The sequence below is a fragment of the Aethalodelphis obliquidens genome, unplaced genomic scaffold (genome assembly GCF_003676395.1).
Source record: "Aethalodelphis obliquidens isolate GAN/ISIS:26980383/991018 unplaced genomic scaffold, ASM367639v1 scaffold50, whole genome shotgun sequence".
Classification (NCBI taxonomy): Eukaryota; Metazoa; Chordata; class Mammalia; order Artiodactyla; family Delphinidae; genus Aethalodelphis; species Aethalodelphis obliquidens.
In genome coordinates this window covers 95,681-117,200 of record NW_020837994.1, presented here as the reverse complement: position 1 = coordinate 117,200, position 21,520 = coordinate 95,681, and the positions used below count along the sequence as shown (strand labels likewise).

The 21,520-nt window shown below is 55.0% G+C and overlaps 1 protein-coding gene across 5 annotated transcripts in view; it reads left to right on the top strand.

The window, feature by feature from the left end:
* The window catches only part of PDE2A (phosphodiesterase 2A), a 95,107-nt gene that overhangs the window by 9,916 nt on the left and 63,671 nt on the right, over positions 1–21,520 (top strand). For 4 of the 5 annotated variants that reach the window (XM_027083289.1, XM_027083292.1, XM_027083290.1 and 1 more), the window contains exon 2: positions 19,987–20,056. In XM_027083289.1, coding sequence (XP_026939090.1) covers positions 19,987–20,056 — 70 coding nt within the window. Of the gene's footprint in view, positions 1–19,858; positions 20,057–21,520 lie in introns of those variants that run through there. The other variant, XM_027083293.1, reaches the window with a different exon arrangement.

Sequence of the window (21,520 nt, the reverse complement as noted above, 5' to 3'; positions counted from 1 at the left end):
CCACAGCCTGGGGAGTGATGACCATATATCATAGAGCTGTGCTGTAATGCCACATATCTCCAGCAGGGGTGCTGTGACACACAGTCCATTCTAGCCTTCTTTATGTTTGAAGAGGCTGGAAAAGGAGCAGAGATGAAGGGTGGGGAGAGGGCAATCCATTGTTCTCCACCTCCATCGTGCTGGGCGTGAGAGGGCCCTGCTGAAATGGCATAGGGAGGAAGTAGGCTGGAGAGACTGGACCCCACATGGCAGGGACAGACACGCTGGAGGGGTTGAACCTGGAAACAAGAAATTTTTCCTCACCGTTCTGGGGCAGGCTTAGATTTGGAAATGGATTTAGACTGACATTGCAGTTGGTGTCTGGATTTCTATTGGATGATGATTTCCTTGATACTTAGATGGGAGCGAGATTGGTTGGTTTCTTTGTGTTTCTGTGTGTGTGTGTGTGTGTGAATGTGAACTTCCAGTTGTACATGTGTGTATATGGGTCTGAGAGGGTGAGAGTGTGTAGATCAGTGTTTGTATAAAAGTGTGGACATATTCATATGTGTGAACATGTGAGTGTCCATTTTTATGCCCGAGTTATTGGTAGATGGTGGCTTGTTTGTATGTGTGCCTGTGTGTAGAGTGTTATGAACGTTGTTCTAGTAACGCTGTGTAGATGTGTATGTCTGTGTATGTGGGTGAACATGTCCGAGTGGGAGAGCACAGATGAGTGGATGTGTGTGAAGGTACCTGCTCTGCCTGACAGCAAGGCCATGCCCAAGGTATAGCTACTCAACACTTTCTCTCCTGGATAACACCTGCCTAAAGGGAGAGACAAGATGTGCGTGGACTTAGGCTGAAGGGACTGTCATGTGCGGGGCTGGGCTTCCTTCCGGGGACTCTGGCCCGCTTCTAGTCAGTGAGGGCCCTGGAAGGAACAGATTGTCTCTGTGTCCAGGCTCAGGTGGGGCCAGCCAGGATCCTGGGCCATCAGACTGAGATGCCGGACATGGCTAAGAGGTGTCTAGCTTCCATTCTTCCTGGGAACTCTTAATGGCTGCACCTGTTCCCCACTAGAGAGTTTCAGTGACTCTCAGTCCAGTCTTCTCATTATATAGATGCAAATATTGAAGTCCCAGAGTGGGGTTAGTGATTAGCCCAAGGTTTCACAGCAGGATCCAGGGAACGATGGCAGGGCTTGGAACAGAGAGGGGGGTATGTCTGGCCTGGAAGGCCTCCCTCCCTCCAGCCTCTGGAGCAGGCAGGGAGCTCAGAGTAGAGGTTCAAGTCTGTGCCATGAGGCCACCTCCTGTACCTGGGCATTTCGACTCCTCCCAGGCCTCAGACGCCACCTTTGAAGTTTCTACCAGAGCCTCTGCTTGCTGTGAGACTCCTCCAAGGAACCTGTGAAGTCTGTCATTCTGTGGAACATGGAGACTCGATGCAGAAGAGTCCAGCAGTGGGGTGGAACCAGGGAGGGGCCTCCTCTAGAAGCCTCAATGTCCTTATCTTTGTATCAGATGTCTTTGTAGGTTTCTGTTGTTCTAACATTCAAGGCTTTCCCTAAAATCTCTTCTTAGTCTCCTAGTACTGAGACTTTGCTGGGATTTGGGGGAGTCCTGGAGGCCCAGCTTGGCTCAGTGTGAGGGGGCCAGGGTAGCCCCATAGGGAAGAGGCTGCCCTGGGAAAGAAGGATGAGCTTCCTGTCCATGGGGTAGGGAGGTGAGAGCAGGGGCTGGGCAGCCTGGTTAGGGACGTGGGAGATGAGACTCCTGCCCTAGCAGGGAAGTTGGTGGCAAACTCTCAGAAGTTTGTTAATCTGTAGCTGCCATGGAGGGACCAGAGGACATGCCTCTGCCCATTCTGTAAGAGGAGGTTTGAGCCCCAGAGTGCTCCCCCTGGCGGCCTGGGCAGTGGGAAGGTGTGAGGTTAGACCATCCAGCTGGAAGCAGGGAGATCCCCCTCCTAGGGGGAACTGGAGAAAAATTTGTCTTCCTGGAGATTTGGGATTGGAGGCAGGGGGCTGGATGTGAGGACATTCTGGTGGAGGTAGGAGTGGGATGGGTAGGACTGGCCAACTCTGCAGTGGTTTTGCTGGTTCAGCACTGGCGAGGGAGCAGACAGACAGACACACACACAGCTTCCTTTGTGCTGAGTCGTTGGGGGTCTAGGGTGGGAGGCCCCTGGCTGGGGGCTCAGACATTGGCTCTGGGTGGAGCAGGGATGGAGGCTTCCTGGTGCTGGGGGCTGGGCGGGAATTAGGGTAGCAGAGGAGAGGAGCAGGCAGCCCAGTATTGCATCCTTCCAAAACCAGAGAATTCTAAGTTATCTTTTCTTTTTTTATAAATTTATTTGTTTATTTATTTTTGGCTGCATTGGGTTTTTTTTGTGGTGTGCGGGCTTCTCATTGCGGTGGCTTCTCTTGCTGCAGAGCACGGGCTCTAGGTGCGTGGGCTTCAGTAGTTGTAGCACGTGGGCTCAGTAGTTGTGGCACATGGGCTTAGTTACTCCGCGGCAAGTGGGATCTTCTCTTACCAGGGCTTGAACCTGTGTCCCCTGCATTGGCAGGCTGATTCTTAACCGCTGTGCCACCAGGGAAGTCCCCAAGTTATCTTAAAACTTAAAGTGGAGTGGGGTTTAGGGGCTAGATGGAGAGAACAGTGTTTACAGAGTGCCCTTTATGCAGTTGTCCCTCGGTATCTGGGTCCCTCTGTGGACACCAAGCTCTGAGAATGCAAAAGTCCCGTATTTAAAATGGCATAGTATTTGCATATAACCTCCATGTACTTTAAATCATCTCTAGATTACTTATAATAACTAATATAATGTAAATGATCTGTAAGTAGTTGTAAATACAATGTAAATGGCAAATTCAAGTTTTGCTTTGTGGACCTTTCTGGAACTTTTTTTTTTTCTCAAATATTTCTGATCCATGGTTGGTTGAATCCATGGACGCAGATTGGAGGGCCAACTGTATGTTCAAATCACCTCCTTCAGTCACCTCAACTAGCCTTCAAGGAGCTAGCCCTATTTTGTAGAGGGGAAACAGATGACACTCAGATGGTTTAAATGAAGGCAGTTTGATGCAGCAACAATTACAGAGGAGGGGTAGGATTAAGGGAACCAACAGGGCATGTGGAGGCACTCAGGACTAGTATCTGAGAGGCCCGAGGAGCAAGGAGAGTGCTCTAGATGCAAGCCGGGTCCCGGATGGGAGCTGCCCTACAGAGCCTGTCAAAGGAGGTGGGGTGGGAGAGGGTGTAAATACCCTGAGCCCTCTCACTTCTCTCTCTGCTTGCCTGCCCTCACTGGCAGAACTGGATTGGAGGCTAGAGGGCAAGGGAGCTTGATGAAGCAGCGTTAGACGTCATCCTCTGGGGCACAGAGAATGGCAGAAAAGGGTGGAGATTTGGAGGGACAAATGGATGATGGGAAACTGAAGCCCAGAGAGGGTGCCGACTTGCCCAAGGTCACACAGCCAGTAGGTCTCAGAGCTGGAGCCAGAAGTCAAGCCCTGCCTCTGAATACCCACTTTGTCATGTCCAGTGAGGCCTGGTGGGTGTACCCAGTCGTCTGCTGTTGGGTTGGAACTACTTCCTGCCATGACTGCCCGGCACCCTGTCGGGGCCACACTGGGGCTGCTGCAGAATGTCACTCAGGCCATGGTCAACTTCGGGTTTAGGAAGCTCCAAGTGAAGGGTGAGTTAGAGGGGGCAGTAGGGAAGCTGGTGTGGAGACCCAAGTGAGAGGCAAGAAGGCTGCCATCAGGGGTGGCAGAGGACATGTGAGTTGCATCGACAGGTCAGGGGAGGAGTGACAGCGCCCACCCCCCAGCTCACCTGCTTCAGCTATGGCCCTAGTTCCCCAGTGTCTGCCCACCTATGCAGGGATATGTGACAACTCTAGATCCCCCTCCAGGGGCATTCCTCCCTGCCTCATCCTCCCTGGGGCTTCCACACTCCAGAGCACCCATCCATGGCACCCATAAGCCACCCCCTCAGACCGTGGCCCCCAAGAGCAAAGCTGTGTCACTGCTGCCTCATCTCTTAATAACACTTATGACCTGTCTACTGCCAAGTCTATTTGAAGTCCTCCCTTTTGAGACCTTCATGCTGGAGTTTGATCTCAGTCCTTTTTGCTGTTCAGAGCTTGGGCCTCGGGCCTCCCTGGGGGATGAGTAAGGGAAGTGGCCCCTCCTGGTGCTGGGGCAGTTAGGGGCCTTGGCCAGCCAGCTCATCCCAGTGCCCAGTGGGGACCCACTTTCAGCCTCTGCTGGACCTCAGGCTGCTGACTTATTATCAGTGGTAATTAGTATCTCCAGTGCAACTTTCCACCCCACTAAGTGCTTGACATTCGTTAGGTGCTATTGTGAACGGCTGCATGCCGGCTTTAGCACCCCTGGCCCAGGCTTCTTCTCAGGGACCAAGTGCCCTGGCCACAAAAACACAGCTCCAGGCATGGGAGAAACAAACCCAAACAAAGAGAAAAACAGACACAGAAGCCAACATAAAAGAAGCAGACCACAGCCCACAGACATGGAGAGTCCCACAACACAAATATCAATACACACTGAGAAACAGACACAGGATGAGTCTAAAGATCGACCTAGACACAGAAGAAACAGAATGAGCCCCAGTACCCTTGTGTATAACCCAGGCATACAGACCGCAGACATGCAACACAGATGCGGATTCAGCACATGCATGGTGCACAACCACAGAAACACTCATGCTCATCATAAACACAGAATACCCATCAGGTAGCCATATCGAGCTACCTTGGATTCCCCACCTCTTACCTCTGGACTGTTGCATATGCTGTTCCTTTGGCCTGGAACACCCTTCCTCGACACCCCCTCCCTTTATTGGCTGACTCCTGTCATTCAACAGGTCTTGGTGGTCCTTCCATACTCCCCAACCTCAGAGCTCTCCTGTGCCACATAGCATCACTGCTGTGTTTTGCAACCAGTCTTTTCAAGTTTGGGGATGAAGGCTTTTGACCTGTGCCCGGTGAGATGGTGACTGAGTTCTGAGTGGGCGATTAGGGCCGAGAAACTAGGCAGAGGCAAACTTTGGGGGGAGTGAGTCAGGAATAGCAGTGAGGAGCCCTGGCTACTCAGGGCCTGAGCAGGCATTTAACTCACTGGCTGGCACAGCTGGATGCCCTCTGCCTCATTTTTTTCAGACTCTGTCTGATTTCTTTTGCATTTCTTCCAGGCTTGTTACCTGACCCAGTTCCCTCCTTCCCGAAGGTGGCTCTGCCTCTTGCCACCTCTCCGAACTCACACACGTTCACTTGCCATCTTTGCTTGGGTGTGCTCCCCTCTACTTCTAAGCCTAGTGAAAACCTCATTACTGGAGGCCTGGGGTCAGAGGCACGACTTCCGTGCATGGCTTCCTAACCCATGCCACTTAGTGTGGGAAAGGGAGGTGGTAGAGGAGAGTGATTATGAGCCCAAGCCTTCGGGACTGCCTCCTGGTTCAGCTCTCAGCTCCTCCACTTCTCAGCAGCAGGACCTGTGCTTAGTTCTACCACCTTTGTCTCCTCATCTGTAAAAGGGGGATGATAATAGAGCCCACCTCATTAGGGCTGCTGCGAGGATTAACCAAGACAAAGCTTGTGATGCGCATGGTGCACGGTTCAGCTCTCTCCCCGGGCCGCATGAGAGCAGGAGGAGAGCTAATGAGATCAAGTCAAGTGCACCCAGGAGGTGCCTATGGAGTCCTTGCTAATTGGAACTGAATGAAACCAACATCTACAGTGTGAGCACCTACTATGCGCCCTCTGTAGCTGGTTCTCTGCACCTCCCTGCCTCAGTTTCTGCATGGCTGCCAATTTTGCACAGCTGTTATGCGATGGGGATCCAGAAGGTGGGGGTGTGACTGCTTTTTAAAATTTTTTTTACATTTATTTTATTGAGGTATAATTTACATACAAGAAAATCACCAATTTAAAGTATATGATTCAATGAGTTTGGGTAAATCTCTACAGTCATATAACCACCATTTCAATCAAGGAAATCATATTTTTATCATCCCCTGAGACTTCCCTTGTGCCCTTTGCAGTCATTCCCCATTGGAGGTGACTCCTTCTAGGGCTGTGAGAGGTGCTGGGGTTTCCTTGAGCTGACAACCTGGGCACAGAGAGGGGACTGTCTCTGTATGCTGGGCACAGAGAGGGGACTGTCTCTGTATGCTGGGAGACACCAAGGAACGGCTTGCCCTTTCTGAGCCTTGGTTCCCGTGGACTGGTAGAGGCCAAGGGGCAAGAGGCCAGGGAAAGGAAGGGATGCTCAGGCCATAGTATCCTGAGGGTAGGCTCTGGGTCTGAGGGCTGGGTCAGCTGGGAGTGGTGGCCTCAGAAATCTACAGAGTGGGTGACAGAGATTAGGGAGTTGGTGTTCCCCAAAACCTGCCCCTGCATGGATCAGGTGTGCCCTGGGGCCCAGGTGGAAATGGCCATATATTGGTCCAGACTGGAGCAGGGGCTTGCCCAACATGATTCCACTTGTGTCCTTACCTCCACCAGGGGCCATAAACTCCCCTGGGGACTAGCAATTCCCCTAAAAGAAGGGGAGCTCTTTTGTTCCCCAGTCCTAGACCCAAATATTAAAGCAATTATGTAACTAGCAATAAATTACTTAAAGTAATGACTCACTCAGCTTAATTAGAGCACGAGAGGGAGGGATTAAGGTATTTTTAGAGCACGCACCTCACTCCCTCCTGTGGAGGGAGACTTCTGTGCAAGGTAGGGGTGGAGAAAGGGCTGGGAGCTCATGGAAGGACCCCAGGTGTCTGCAAGGGGATGAAAGCTGGTCCTCTGCCCCGCTGAGGTCCCAACAAAGAGAGGGCAAGTCAGAGCTGCAGCAGGAGGGATTCAGGTAAGACTCAAGGAACACTTTCCAGTGGTGCTGATTGGAAAACTGGGACAGGTAAACTAGATTATGAACTCTTTGTGGGCAGGGACTATGTCTGTGACCCCTTCTCCACCTAGGAACAGAATAAGAATGAGATTTGGTGTCAGTCAAGCCTCAGTTTGAATCCCACCTTTACTGGATACTAGCTGTGTGGCCTTGGGCAGTTCCTTTATCACCCTAAGCTTCCATTTCCTTCACTGTAAAATGGGCATAATAATGTCCACCTTTGTATATATTGTAAGGATCGAATGGGTTAATGTGTAAAGCAAACCACAGTACTGACTTTACAGAACCAAAATCTCCAGAAGGGCAGGAATTAGGTCTGTTTTGTTTACTATTGTATCCCAAGCTCCATTCACAGGGCCACGCATAGTAGGCGTTCAATAAATGCTTGTTGAGTGAATGCATGTTAGGTTCATTTCCATTCTCCAGCTCCATATGGGTTCCTTGTTTCAAGGTTTTGTGAATAAAGGAACTAGGTGAGAGGAGGGCAGGGGTATCTCACAGGTGGCATCTGGCCTTTCTCTCCCAGGCTGAGAGGAACAGGTGACTTCCAACAGAAAGAACCGGACTTCCAGGGAAAGGCCTGGGAGGGTTCAGGACCATGGACAGCCCCAGCCTCTGTCTTCCGGTTGCCAGGAGAGTTGCTGGGATGAAAGGGTCTACCGTGTGTGCCCTACACAACCCTGACTGGGAGGAGGAGCCAGCAGTCCAGTCTGACTGGGGAGACCAGAACCTTCGCTCACCATCACTGGGAGTTCAGAGGAGGGGGTATGAGTGCTGTGTGGGGCATCCTGAAAGGCTTCCCAGAGGAGGGGATGGAACTGGCTGGAAGGATTTAGGCAGAGAGAACATCCAGACATCTGCAAAATGCAGTAATAATTCCGACTCTGAAGGTTTTCTGGGAGGATTAAATGAGTTACTTCTTAGGAAGGCCTGCTTGGAGAGGGCACACATATGGGTTTACTTCCTTCCACCCCTGTGACATGAGGAGGGATGTTCCCCTGCTCTACTGAGGACAGCAGGGCCTGGACACTGCTCACAAGCCCTGGGGTGGGGACTTCCTATTCCAGCCTTCACTGACCCCCACCTCTGAGGCTGGACTGAGATGGACAAACAGTAGGTGCACAGGACAGACTGGGGAAAGGTCTGGGCTCCTCCTTCCTACCAGGGCATTGGGAGGCTGAGGGAAGGACACAGCTGGATTGGGCCATTAAAGTTTAATCCCTGACCCTCCCCCAGGCCCACAGCCCCAAGGCTCCTGCCCCAAGTGGCCGCTCTGATCAGTTCTGACCAGCTCTCCTCACACCTCACTGGCTTCCCAGGGCCTGGGTGATGAATTACTGATGACAGCATCGCAGCATCACTATGACGACCAGGCATGTTCTTAGCCTCCGGTCAGAATGCAGCGGCAGAGGCCAGAGACCTCTTTGACTCTGGGCCTTTGTACTGGTGTGTGACAGGGGCCAAAGGGGAGTGGGAGATGGGGCAGGACCAGGCATGGGGGCTCCATCTGGAGTGGACTAGAGTTCATTCAGATTGTCAGATCCAAGGGGACCTTGAGGACAGTTGTATCTCTCTGTCCCTCCTTTCTTATCTCTTTCTTTTCATTCCTCCCTCTCTTCCTCCTTCCTTCCTTCCATGTCCCTAGCCCCTTCCCTGTTGGAGGCCCTGAGCTGCCCACCACCTTCACGCCCTGGGAATGAGGCCCAGCCTGACCCTCACCCTTGGGAGCTCAGAGTGAAATGGGGACATAGACATTTCCTGGTCTAGGCTCCAGAGAAGGTGTGTCAGCCACTGGTGGCTCTGTTGGGGGGGTCTGGCTTAGCTCTGCCAGTGGCTGTGTAAAAGGCTTTGCCGAGGGGGTGATACTTCTTCTAGACCTATTGAGCGAGGAGGGGATTTTCCACTGGAGAGACAGAGGTCCAGGGAATTCCCTGGCTGTCCAGTCTTTAGGGCGCAGTGTTTTTACTGCCAGGACCTGGGTTCAATCCCTGGTCGGGGAACTAAGATTCTGCAAGCCAAAAAAAAAAGAGAGACAGACAGACAGACAGACAGAAGTCTGGAGGTGAACTGGTGAACCACAAGGCATGAGTCCAGAGGTGAAACCTAAAGAGGGACGAGAGATTGATAAAAGTCCAGGACAGCCTAAGTGTGGGGTCTGCAGTGGGGAGCACAGGAGGAGTGGAGCCTGGGGAAGGACTGGGAAGGAGTGGACACAGTGAGGAGTTTGCAGTTTGTCCCACAGGGTAAGAGGACCCCCTGAAGAATTTTATTGTTGTTGCTTGTTTAATTTTAGGGATGGGAAAACTGAGGCTCAGAGAGGGAAAGTGACTTGATTAAGCTCGATGAGGTCCTTTGAGACAGACTGAGACTATGGGCTCTGCCAGGGTCCAGCTAGACCCCAGCTAGGACCTCTTGCCCCAGACTTGCTGGCCAGAATTTTTCCAGGTAACCGCTACCTCCAGTGGGTGGGGAGGGCCCATGGGTGACTTTACCCTCAGTTTTAATGAAATTTGCATAGGCAAGGGCTGTGCTTATGGCCCTTCCTGCCTTGGAAGGATTGGGTGTGGGTGGGAAGTTAGTCGGGGAAGGCATCCAGGGAAGGACCTGGGGAAGTCAGGGGCTTGGCTAAGGTCAGCAAGAGATTAGGGTCAGAAATTGAATCAAACTTGGGTCTTTGGGCTGCCAGCCCCGACACAGTGCCACATCCCCTTACTCCACACCCTCAGGGATCCTTGACTGAACTGGGCACTGGTCCAAGAGGTAAGGGCATCTCTGAGCTCCTCACATTCTCCCCAGGGCTCTCCCCGGCCCTCGCGTCTGATATTGGGCCTGCTGAGGCTGGAACTTATCTGGGCAGAGAGAGACATTTGGCCCCATTGTTCTGATGAAGAAATTGAGGTCCCAAGATAATCACTCAGTAACGGGTCAGCTGGGCCCGGCTGCCTGGCCCTTGGCTTGTCTACACGTCCCCTACCTGAAGCTGTCCCTTGCTTCTCTCCGTCCCGCTGTGCAGCATTGCTGGGCCTGCCAGCTTTGATGGATGGCCCCGTGGCTCAGTCTCCCTCCCATTCCTTTCCGGATGCTGGGCCGTTAGCCTCCTAATCACCAGTCCTACCTGGTGGCCGCCAAGCCATCCATCTCTCCTACACAGCCTCTCCCAGCACAGGTGGGTTTTTTGGGGTGCAGCAGTTCTCCCTTCTCTGTGACTGAGCTGAAAGTGTGGCTGCGGACCCTACTCTAGGGGAGTCAAGGGTTAGGGAGCAGTTTACGCCCCCTTGCTAGAGTGCCAGAAATCCCCCCTGGACCTTCCAAGGGAACTTACACATGCATACATGTGTATGCATGCGCATACACGCTCACAGTAACAGTATTGAAAGCTTTCATGTATCAAAAACTACTGTATGCGAAGCATTGTGCCAGAGCTCTGCATGTATAATCTGAGTACTATTGGTAACCCCACTGTACAGATAAGGAAACTGAGGCTCAGAGAGGTTAAGTAACTTGCACAGGGTCACATATCCAGAAGATGGAGGAACTGGGATTTGAACCCAGGTCGCATGGCTCACTTTTGCATTTGCAACTCCTCTCTTCTACTGACTTAGCACATGCACACACCAGCCTCCATGTTGGCCCCTACCTGGGCCAGGTTCCTGAGGAATAGGGAGAGTGCTGGGCTGAGGAAGGGATGAGGGGAGTCACTGCTTATTGTCCAAAGGCGGCCCCCAGACTCTCACCCTGACAGTGACACTGATCAGCCTGGGAGGCTGCATGGAGGAGGGAGCCTCCAGGCAGTAGGAAGAGGTTGAGAGGCAGTCGATCGATCGTCCCTGCAGCGCTGCCTTCCAGGAACTTAGGCCCAGGGGAGTGTGGCACCGTGGGTCAATCATCCGGGCTGTGGCCCAGATTCAGCGTGCGGGGTGTGTGTATGTGGAGTGAGGCTGGTGTGGGTCCCCTGCCCGCCCCTCCCCCTGCTTTCCCTTTCCCCTCCCTCTCACCTTCAGCCTGCTGACCCTACACCTTCCCCTTGCTCTCCCCACTGCCCCCCACCGTGGGCCCTGCAGCTGAGAATGAAACTACCAGTTCCCAGACACCTGTGTGTACCTATTGCTGTGGGGTTACCCTGCCCCAGAGGCTGATCCTGGGGTGGGTGCTGTGAGGTCGGGGGAGGGCAGGCAGGGAGGCCAGGGGTCAGGAGCTGCAGGAGGTGGAGGCGAGCCTTCAGAGACCTCAAGGGACAATTTAATGAGATAATGAATGTAGAGTGCTTCTTATCACCAGGGCATGCAGTAGGCGCTTAGTCTTTGCTGGTTCCTCCCTCAGGAGTCTGGAGAGAGTGAGGCTGATGGGGGCAGATGGGGCGCCTCTGAGGGCACACGAGCTCCCAGAGTAGCTGCCAGGTGCCACTGACAGTGTTAACAATCACAGGAAAAATGAGCTCTGAGGGAGAGAGAGATTAGTACCTGACAGGTGACAGAGTCTAGCCGAGCACTATCATCTTTCTGACACGGGGAGGGGGACAGCTGGTGCTGGGAGGAGTGGTGGCCAGAGCAGGGCTTGGGACCCTCCCCACATTCCTACTGGGAAGTACCCCTGAACAGGCCTATATAGCGCCCCCTTCCTGGAGCAGCTGCTTCCACCCTGGCAGAGGGGCTTCCGCCAGGCCCTCCAACTTTCACTGACTCCGGGAGACCTGGGTTCAAGTCTTGGTTCAGGCACCTGCTGGCTGGTAGTGGTTAGGGCAGTCGCTTTCCTGTCTTCTCATTTGTAACAGGTTACAGTGAGGATTAAATGACATGTTCCCTGTCCAGTTGCAGCCATTTCCCTGCCCCCAAGGGGTCATGCCCTTCTGAGTTCCCCAGAGCCTGTCTTCCCTAGTTGCAGCCCTGAGAGGGAGAGCTGTGAGCCATCTCTCCACTGGATGCTGTCCGCTCCATCCTTGGGTCCCCACTGCCCTGACACAGGGCCTGTTGTTGAGGAAGAAGGAAGTAAAGGGGGTTCCATATTAGGCTCTGTCGTCTTCTCAGTCACTCTGGTAGGGGGGCGAGTGTGCCTGTCTGTACTGATGGTGCCTCCACAGGTAACGAAGGCCTAGTCTGACTCGGATGGGGGTGGAGAGTGCGCTCTGGACTGGGATTCCCAAGGCCTGACTTTCTGCTGTTCCAGATACTGCCTCACTGTACGAGCTTGCACAAGACCTGTCCCTGGGGAGCAAGAGACACATGGAACCTTTCTGACCAGCCTCTTTTCTGAGCGTCTGTTCCTAGATGATTCTGTGTTCTGGGGGAGAGGCAGTGTGGTGGGCTGGTGGCACAAGGCTGGTGACGCCCATGCCGCAGATGGGCAGACCCAGGAGGAGGGGCTCAGGACTGGGGCCAGCCCAGGGCTCTGTGCTCTCGGTGCCCTTGTCCTCATACTGCCCCTGCCGCTGCCTGCTCTGCCTTCCAGTCCACGTTGTGTTACCCCTCCTGCCCCTCCATTTCTGGTCCTCTCTTACTTTGTTATCTGTCTCTATTGCCTCCTGCCTCAGGCTTATCTCCTCCTGTCACACGTCCATCCATCTCTGTCATTCCCCTGCGGCTTCCTCCCTCTCCCTCCCCAGGAATTGGGCTTGTCTGAGAGTCAGTCCCTCTCTGCCGCATGTCTGTCTCAGTGGTCTCTGAGCCTCAGCTCTTGTCTTCTTCCACCTTCCTGAATCTCCCTCTCTCTGATGGTGTCTCTGCCTTTCACTGTCTCTGAACCCCCTTAGTCTATCTCTGTAAGTCTCTCTCTGCCCTTATCTCTGGGTCTCTGCCTCTCAGAACCTGCCTGGTCCTGCCCCCTCTGCCTCCCTTCCTCCCCTTGCCAGCCCAGCCAGGGCAGTGGGTCCAGCCTTCCATCCAGGAGAGCGGAGTGGTCCACCCTCCCTCTTTCTTGCTGGCAGCCTCCGAAGTCCCTGACAATTGCCCTCCGCCCTGCACCACGCGGGGCCTCGTTGCTAGGCCTTGGGCTGGCAGCACCTGGCTTCCATAGCGACGGGTGCCTAGAAACAAAAGTCTCCCGGTCCCACACGGAGTCTTTGCGGATTGAGCTCCTTTTGATCAATCAGGACAGGAAACGTGGCCCACTCTGGGCTGCCTCCAGCTTGGAAAGGCGTGAAGAGGAGACCACGGTCTCTGCCTTCTGGAGCTTGGGGGGCTGCTGGGATGGGAGGAGCTGCTCCAGTGTGGCCCTGAAGCCAAAGAGGGAGCCCCCTCCCACCGGGCTCTTCTCAGGAGTTGGCCTGCTACTGGGAGGCGTGGGTTTGCAAGGGACCGGGTTTGGATCGCTGTTCTACTGTTTCTAGCTGTGAGACTTTAGACAAATGACGTCATGTCCCGGGACCTCAGTTTTATGAACTGTAAAGTTGGGCTAATAATATCATGAGAATTAAATAAGAGAATCACCCGGGTGGCCCTGGCACTCAGTAGGTAGTCCCTGACGGCATTGCCCTCCCTGCCCGTTTAAAGTTGTCTAAGATTTAATTAGCAGAGAGGAGAGCAATGGAACCCTAGGCCTGGACAGTAGTATGAGCAAAAGGTGGAGGGTGGAAGGCAAGTGCAGGGCTCACAGGGGCCCTCACCTCACCGGGTATTCACAGAGACGCAGCCCACACACCATCAGGCTCTGAGGGCTGTGGAAACCCTGGAGCTAGAGTCCTGGAGTCCCGGCACTACAGGCAGTTAGAATAATAAAATGTTAGAATCTTGGGCTCCTCCATTCTCAGGACTCCAGGCTCTTGCATTCATAGAATGTACAAAGCACAGACTCTTCTAATAATGGGATTTATAATAGAGGCTCTGATTTTCTTAGATCACAAAGCTCTGGGAGTTCTTGGAACCTGGAAGCCACAGACTGGGGCTCCCTCTATGACAGTGTCTGAGCTGGCAGGGAGTTTTCAGAGCATGGAGCCTCGGGTCCCTGTTGCTTAGAATTTCTTGTGCCTTGGCATTCCTCATGGGCTCAGCGCTGAGCAGTCCTGGTGTGTGTGTGTGTGCGCATGTGCGCACGCATGGGGGACTGGGGTCAGTGACCAACTGCAGCCCGAGGCACCTCTGGAGCAGGGCCAGCCCAGGAATAGCTGGTGAAGGAAAGCTGGGCAGCTTGTGGGCTGCAGCTGTCCAGGCAGGGCTGGGTGGGATTCTGGCAGCCACCGTTGGCTGAGGACCTAATCGCCTTCATCCACCCAGCCTGCCCAACAGGGCTCAGGAGGAGGCATCTCCGTGGGACACTTGAGGGCTGGGGTTAGAGCAGTCCTGCAAGGTCCTGCGGACTGGAGGGCAAGAGGCCCCGGTGAGGGGAGGAGATGGGGTGTGGGGGGGCTTGAGGGATGAGAGAAAGAGTGCGCTCAGTGAGGGGACGGGGCTCAGTGGCGCCTGCTGAAGGGTTTCTCAGCGCTGCACTCTCTGCACTGCCCCAGACTGCTGGGGATAGTGGTTGGTGTTGCGGAAGCCTGAGCACCTTGAATCTACTTGCCTGCAGAAGCCTGGGGCGGGCTGAGAGCCAAGAGCTCCTTCTCCCACCTCTGCCCAAAGCTGGGAAGGCTGGTGGAGCTGTTGGGAAAGCTGGGATCTGCTGCTCCTTTTGCTCAACTTCCTTCCCATTCCCCATGGGAATCATGGCTCGGGATGATCAGGATTTGACAGGACGGTGCTGTGGGAGGAGTTGGCACCAGGCAGAGCCAGCTCCCACGGGAGGGGGTTGGCTGCAAAGAAAGTGAGCTCCCTGTCCCTGGGAGTGTGCAAGCAGAGGCTGGATTGCCAGTCAGGGTGACTTCAGCAAGGGGCTCAGATGGGGGAAGGTGGTCAGGAGGCCTCTTCTCTGGGAAAGGTGGGCTTTGTGTGATTGGCCAAGGTGGCCGCCCCTTCTAGACATCCCTGTGTCTCGTTTAGGGGGTCACCATCTGCCCCCCCGTCCCCCACTCCTGCTGTGTGTGCCTGGCCCCGTGCTGGATATGCTGCATACGGACACATGGAGCTGAATCAGACCCAGTCTCTTTTGGGTCTGATGGGGGAGGCACCTAGGGAAACAAATACAGTTGGTCAGGTCCTCCCTAAGGAGGCAGATCAGGTTGGAAGGAGGGTTCTACCACCGATTCCTATAGTCCACAGATGTCTTCTGGAGCAATTCCTCTGGGTCAAGCCTTGTTCTAGGTGCTGGGGCCACAGCAATGAGCAAAACGGGAAAAGAGTCCAGTCCCCTGGAGCTGACAGCATAGTGGGGAGGTCGAGTGCCTGGTAAAAGTACAGAAGTGCTGCTGGAGGATTGGTGAGCAGTGAGGGGTGTGGCCAGAAGGCAGAGTGTGGGGCCTGAAAGGATGGTTTGGAGGCGGGGTTAAGGACCAAGAAGGCCAGGACTGGAGCTCCAACTTTATCCTGCGGGCAGTGGGGACCCGTGTGGGTATGGGTGAGGCAGGGTCAGACTTGAGTGAAGAAAAGATTACTCCATCAGGTATGGGCATCGGGGAGAAGGAGACACAGTGGTCCCTGAAGGAGGTACTAGGGCAGGTGCGCCCACCAGTGTTCTATGTGCAGGAGCTCTGTGAGCAGGCGTATAGAGATGTGAGTCTGTGTGTAGGAGTATGTGTGTGTGTGTAGGAGTGATGGGAGTGTGTGTGTGTATCTACGGAAAGACAGTGAGTGTCTGGATGATTGTGTGTGGCCTGCAGCAGCCTTGTGTGACAGAAGGCTCTTGGGGTTTGCAGAGGATAAGGAGCAGATGCCAAGGTGTGCCAAGGCCTGAGTCCCCTGGACCTCAGCCCCGATGTGAGCTGGCAGGTCCTGGACTAGTCCTGGACTAGAATCCTCCGGGCTGCCTTTCCCCGCTAGGGTCGTGCAGCTGGCCATCTGCTGCAGACAAGATAAATGTGTATGCAAATAACATGGAAGTGGACGAGACCTGTGGTTGACCCACCCCTCTCCCCTCATCCCTTGAGCCTGAGCTCACTCAGCCTGTGCTCTTTCCCGGTTAGAGCTGCTGCGGGGGCTCTGGGAGCAGGCCCTGCCCACTCAGAGCCCAAATCCACATTGTCCCCAACACCTGCCTGCGGCCAGATCCTTTCTCTGTAAGGGCCACTGCCACATCTGGAGCCAATGCCAGCGGACACACAGAGCTGACTGGGGCTAGTGGCCGTTAGCAGCACCTCTGTTAGTTGTGAATTTGAGTACATGCAGACTCACACATCTGCATCTATGTGCCATACTTGGACTCTTGTGCACACACACAATTGTATACACATACTTACATGTGTGCATACGCACTCACACCTGGGCACACATACTGTCTGCACACACACACACATGCACATTCCTGTAGATACGCACACATCTGTGTACACACGCACAAGCTCAGCTGTACAATGAAAGCATCACACATCCTTACAAAGATACAAACTTACAAAACTGTACTCCGCCTTCACCCACATCATGGTCACAGACCTGCATGCGGGACCTTACACACGTGCACACACCAGGGCTAACTAACGGTGCCTCACAACTGTGCCCTCTCCGGGGCTGTGCCCACTGCGGATGGGCTCTAGCTGGACACAGAACCTGCAGAGATGTCAGCTTCCTCCTGGGCCCTTCTTGGACTGTCCCCGGGCAGGGCCCCTCGGATGGTGGAACCCTCTTTTAGTCCATGGGCTCCACCTCAAGTCATGGAGAGACTGAGCCACACACACTGCCTCCTGAGGAGCCCCCACATCGGGATCTGGCCCTCGCTCACAGTCCTTGGGCCTGGCATGCCCGGGCAGGCCTGCCTGCCCCAGAGAGCTGCCTTCTGCCCCGCTAGGCCTACCTGGACCCTGCCTTCCTCCACCCGAGCCGCTTGAGTTCTCAAAGAGAACCAGGCCAACCTTCACAGGGCCAGAGCCTTGCATGGGGCCACCCAGCATGTCAGGGCAGGGCTCAGGTTTGAACCTGGGCTTCTGGGAGTCTGACCATGGCTAGCAGCAAGAGGATAGATGCGTGTCAGGCACGCAGACAGGCTCCTGGAAGCAGGACACATGGTCATGGAGGATGGGAGCAGATTTGGGGTCTTTGGAGGGCCTGCTGGTGTCACACTCTTACATGGAGAGATGACGAGCATGAAAGTCTGCTCACCAGCCCTGGGTGAGGAAGTGCTTTGTAAGCGCAGTGGTCCAGAGAGGGGTCATTGTTAGGAACGAGGAAGGGCTGGTTCTTGGACAGGGCCTGAGGTTGAATGGCCCAGTAGCCAGGTTGACAGGCTGTCAGCTGAGTCACCTTTTCCTAAAATACCGAGTCTGAGGTAGCTGGGCCACTGGACAGCTTAATGTGACCTGTAAGGTGGGGAGATGAAAAGAGGCGGCTGTGGAGCTGAGCCAGGTACCCCTGAAGCTGGGCTTCCTCATGGCAAAGGCGGGCCGAGGGTTCAGGGGCTGGGAGTGTAGGACCCTGAGTGCATTCTTGGGGACAAAAGGAGAAGTGGGAAAATTAGTTTTTCTCACATGCCTTTCCTCAAGAGGCAGAGAATGAATATAAAGCACAGATTGGAGCCAGATGGCCTGGGTTTGAATTTTGGCTCTACTACTTATTAGTTGTGTGACTGTGGGCAAGTTACTTAGTCTCTCTGTGCCTCAGTTTTCCTTATCTGTAAAATGTGGCTAATAATGGGTCCAACCTTATAGTGTTGTTGAGAAGATGAACTGTGAGTCACAGAGTAAGTGCTCAGCAAATGTTAAAGCCCAAGAGATGCTGGCCGTGCCAGGCCAGGATTGGCCCTTGACTGTGAGGTCTGAGATGGCCTCTCCTGAAGAACAAACGCCTCTGGCGAGTGGCTGTAACAGAAGCCTCCTGGATGCCTGTGTCCCACCCGCATATCCGGAGCCCAAGACTGAGCTGATGACAGATGCTCAGGATTTACCAAGAGATTTGTGCACTGGCCTCAGACTTATAATAGCCCTTACATTGGTCACTCCCTTTACAGAGCAAGAAACTGAGGCCAAAAAAAGAGAAGGGAGGCCTTTTTCTGGGCCAGAACCTTTACATATCTTAGCCCATGTAATGTTTTCTACAGTGTTAGTAAGTAGGACAAATTGCCCCCAATTTGAAGATGCAGTAAAATAAGATGCAGTGAAATTGCCCCCAGACATGACGCTTAGGAAAGATGCAAGAAGGGGGACCCAGAGGGCTGAGGTAGCATCCAGGGAAGGCCTCCTGGAGGAGGTGGGCCTCCGACTGGCCCCTGAAAGGTAAGCAGGCTGATAGGATCTAGAGGACATTAGGGTTGGGGTGGCTAGGTAAAAGCCTGAAGGTGAGAATGAGTCAGTCACGCATCTGAGTAGAGCGGGAAGTATAAATTTAAGGAACGGTGGCAAGAGGGTCAAAGCTGAAAAAACAAGCTGGGGCTAAGTCATAGAGGGTCTGCCGTGTCAGGCTGAGGGTTGGGACTTTATTGTGCTGATGGTAGGGAGTCACTAAAGGTGTGTGAGCAGGGGAAGAGGCATTGTTCAGAGTTGGCCCTCAGAAAGAGAGGTGGGAGAACTCTTGGCATGGAGGGCTTCCCCCTGAGCTGTGACACAGCTAGGGCTCTGCCCAGCCTGTGTGCCAGGTGCCTGGACTGTGTCCAGGACTGGGCTCAATGACTCAACCTTGAGGAGATCACTCCCCAGGGAGAAAGGGCCCAGATGAATCAGCCCAGTGAGGTGGGGAGCTGGGAAGCTGGAGGGTCACTGAGTCACCCTCCAACAGGGGTGGCGGGTGAGGGTTAAGGGGAGAATTGCAGAGAGAGGGGACCGCAGTACATGGGAAGGATTCAGGTCAGACCACAGCGAGGGCTGTCAGGGGACTCTGGCTGCCTTCGCACCATTGTGGGGTTGATTCTCCTGGCAGTCTTGTGAAAGAGATGGCAAGACGAAAGCCCAGAAACCAACTGGGGAGGGGATCTGACCAAGGTCATAAAGTAAGTAGCTAGCCGGCAATGGCCAGGAGACACCCAAGAGCACCCTCCAGTCCAGACACGTCCCACCGCCCCAGCCGACCTCATGCCAAGCGGAGGCTAGGAACCGGTTGGGTCCAGGCAGGGAGCTGGCCCAGGTGACCCCTTTCCCCTCCGACACCCGCCCCTCCCGCGCAGATGGCAAATCGGGCCGGGCTGAGCCGCCGCGCTGGGACAGCAGGGGGCGCAGGAGCGTCACGGCTGCAGCGGGTGCCTGAGCACAGAGGCCGCTCTGCGGTGAATTGCGCTTCGGCTCGCAAGTCCCACCGCGGAACTGTGGACTGTGTGGCCCTGGGGCCTGCACCCTCTCTGGCTTGCGGGGACCCCAACGCAGACCTGCCTTCCCAGTGCTGGGGGCCCAGTGCCCCTACCCACAACTTGGGAATGGTGCGCCTGTGTGTGCGCTCGCGTGTCAGTGCGCACGTGTCTCCCTCCCAGATTTGCTACTGCTTCCAGGGCCTGTCAGACTCGGAGCGACCTCTGAAATTTCCCCCGATTTCCTCCCTTTTTCCTGGAAGAAGAGCAAGCCCAGGGCTCCTTGTTCGTGCCAGCGGTCCCTTCCCCTCTATCTCCCCCTCCGGACCGCCCCCCCCCGCCCCCTCACTGCGCTGGTCTCTGCCGTGGGACTGTAGCCTGGCTCCAGGACTTTATTAAGTAAGTGGTGGGGGGAGAGGATGTGATCAGGAGAGAGGCTCAGAGAGGCGACCCCTGAGAGGTAGTGAAAGGAGTAGCGAAGGGGCAAGAGAAGGGAGCGAAGGCTGAGAGCAGGCTATCAGGCGGGGGATCCTAATAGCGCACAAGCTGGAAGAATCTTGAGAGCAGAGAGATAAGGGAAGTGAGAGCTGGTGGGGGGCTCTGGTGGGGGTGGGAAGATTGGACGAGCTAAGAGGTGCTGTCCGCGGTTGCGGAAGGTGGGCGGGGCCGGGGCGGTCGGGGGGCGGGAAGTGGGCGGTTCGGGGCGGGGCCAGGGCGGACACTCGCGCGGATCAGGCGAAGCCGTCGCGGACGCCCTGGCCAAGCGCAGCGGCCAGGCCGGCGGGCGGGCGGGCGGCTGCGAGCATGGTCCTGGTGCTGCACCACATCCTCATCGCTGTTGTCCAATTCCTCAGGCGGGGCCAGCAGGTCTTCCTCAAGCCGGACGAGCCGCCGCCGCCGCAGCCATGCGCCGACAGCCTGCAGGTAGGGCCCCCCGCCCCTCCCGGCTCTGGGCACGAGGGGAACGGGGTGTTGGGTGAGCGCCAGGCCGGGTTCTCCGCGGAGCGTGCTGTCGCCGGTCCCATGGTCTACCCCGTCCCTGAACCCTTCTAGGTTGGGGACCCCAGGGTGGGGACCCCTCCCCAGCTGAAAATCCCACTTCTGTGCTGGGACTGCAGCCCGTACCCTAGAGACATTGAGTCCTTAGCTCGCAGTTCAAAGCCTCACGCCAGACTCTGAACCCTTTTCAGATCTGGGACTCCACCCCCAAGCACTGAACTCCCAATCCACAATGGGACCCCTGTTCACACCCAAGAGTTCTGTTTGAGCCTGGAACCCCCTGCCTCCCAGATTAGTGGAGGACCCCTGCCCATAGCCCTGGACCCCCAATATATTTATCAGACTCCAGGCCCACCCAGAACACCTGAACCCCCGACTCTCAACCAGGACCCCCCCTTAGAGCTGGGGCCCCTCATCTCAAGCCCCTGAACCCCGACTCCACAGACTCATCTATGCCCTCACCCAGATTCCCACTCAAACACCTGGACTTCAGTCCTCACACCAGACCCCACCCAGGGTCCAAATGCCTCTTTCCATTACAGTTTGTCTCTCCTCTGCAGGATCCCCCTCCCACCCTCTTCCTGCTTTCCCTCCTCCCTCCTGTATAGAAGATCCTAGCCTTTTCCTGCTTGTCTCACCCTCTCCTCTTGTCTCTCTCTGGGTATGGTGGCCCCCGTTTCTCCTCTGAGTCTTTCTGGGCATCTTCTCCCTCTGCCCCTCTATTTCTTTCTTGTTTGGTCTCTTTTGCCTACGTGCCCCCCTCTCTCAGTCTGCCCATCACTCCCCCAGTTTCTCTAGGTTTCCGTTTTTGTTCTAGGGCTTTTCCCTGTGGTCATTCTTCCCCTTATATCAGCCTCTACTTTGGGGTGGTGAGGGGACAGGCTCAGAATGCCCCGCCGGTGTCCCCAGGACCTCTTCCCCCTCCCCTGTTGTCAGGCATGGCATGGTGTGGGTGCTGGTGGAAGGGGCTAAACATGGAGCAAGCAGCCCTTGGGCGGTACCGAGGGATTTAAGGTGGGTGGGGATTGTGCAGTGGGGCACTGGGGTTCATAACTTATAAACCCCCTCATCCCTGCTGAACTGGACTTGGGAAGCCGGGGGCTTGGGATGAGGGAGGGGAGGAATAGCCTGCAACCTGGTGTCAGTCACCTGTGGTGGGAGGTGTCCAGGGCTGGGCGAGTCTGGGTGGTATGTGTTTGAGTAGGAAGAGCTGGGTTGTGTGTGTTGGGTGTGCCTTGTGTGTGATCATGTGTGTTGTGTCATGTAGTATTGTGTGTGTCATCAGCGGTGGGATTATTGGGGGGATCTGTGGGAGCTTATGCTGAGTGTGAGGACTGTGAGTGTAATGGCGTTGCATGGCGTGTGCAGCTAGGGAGGCCGAGTTGTGAG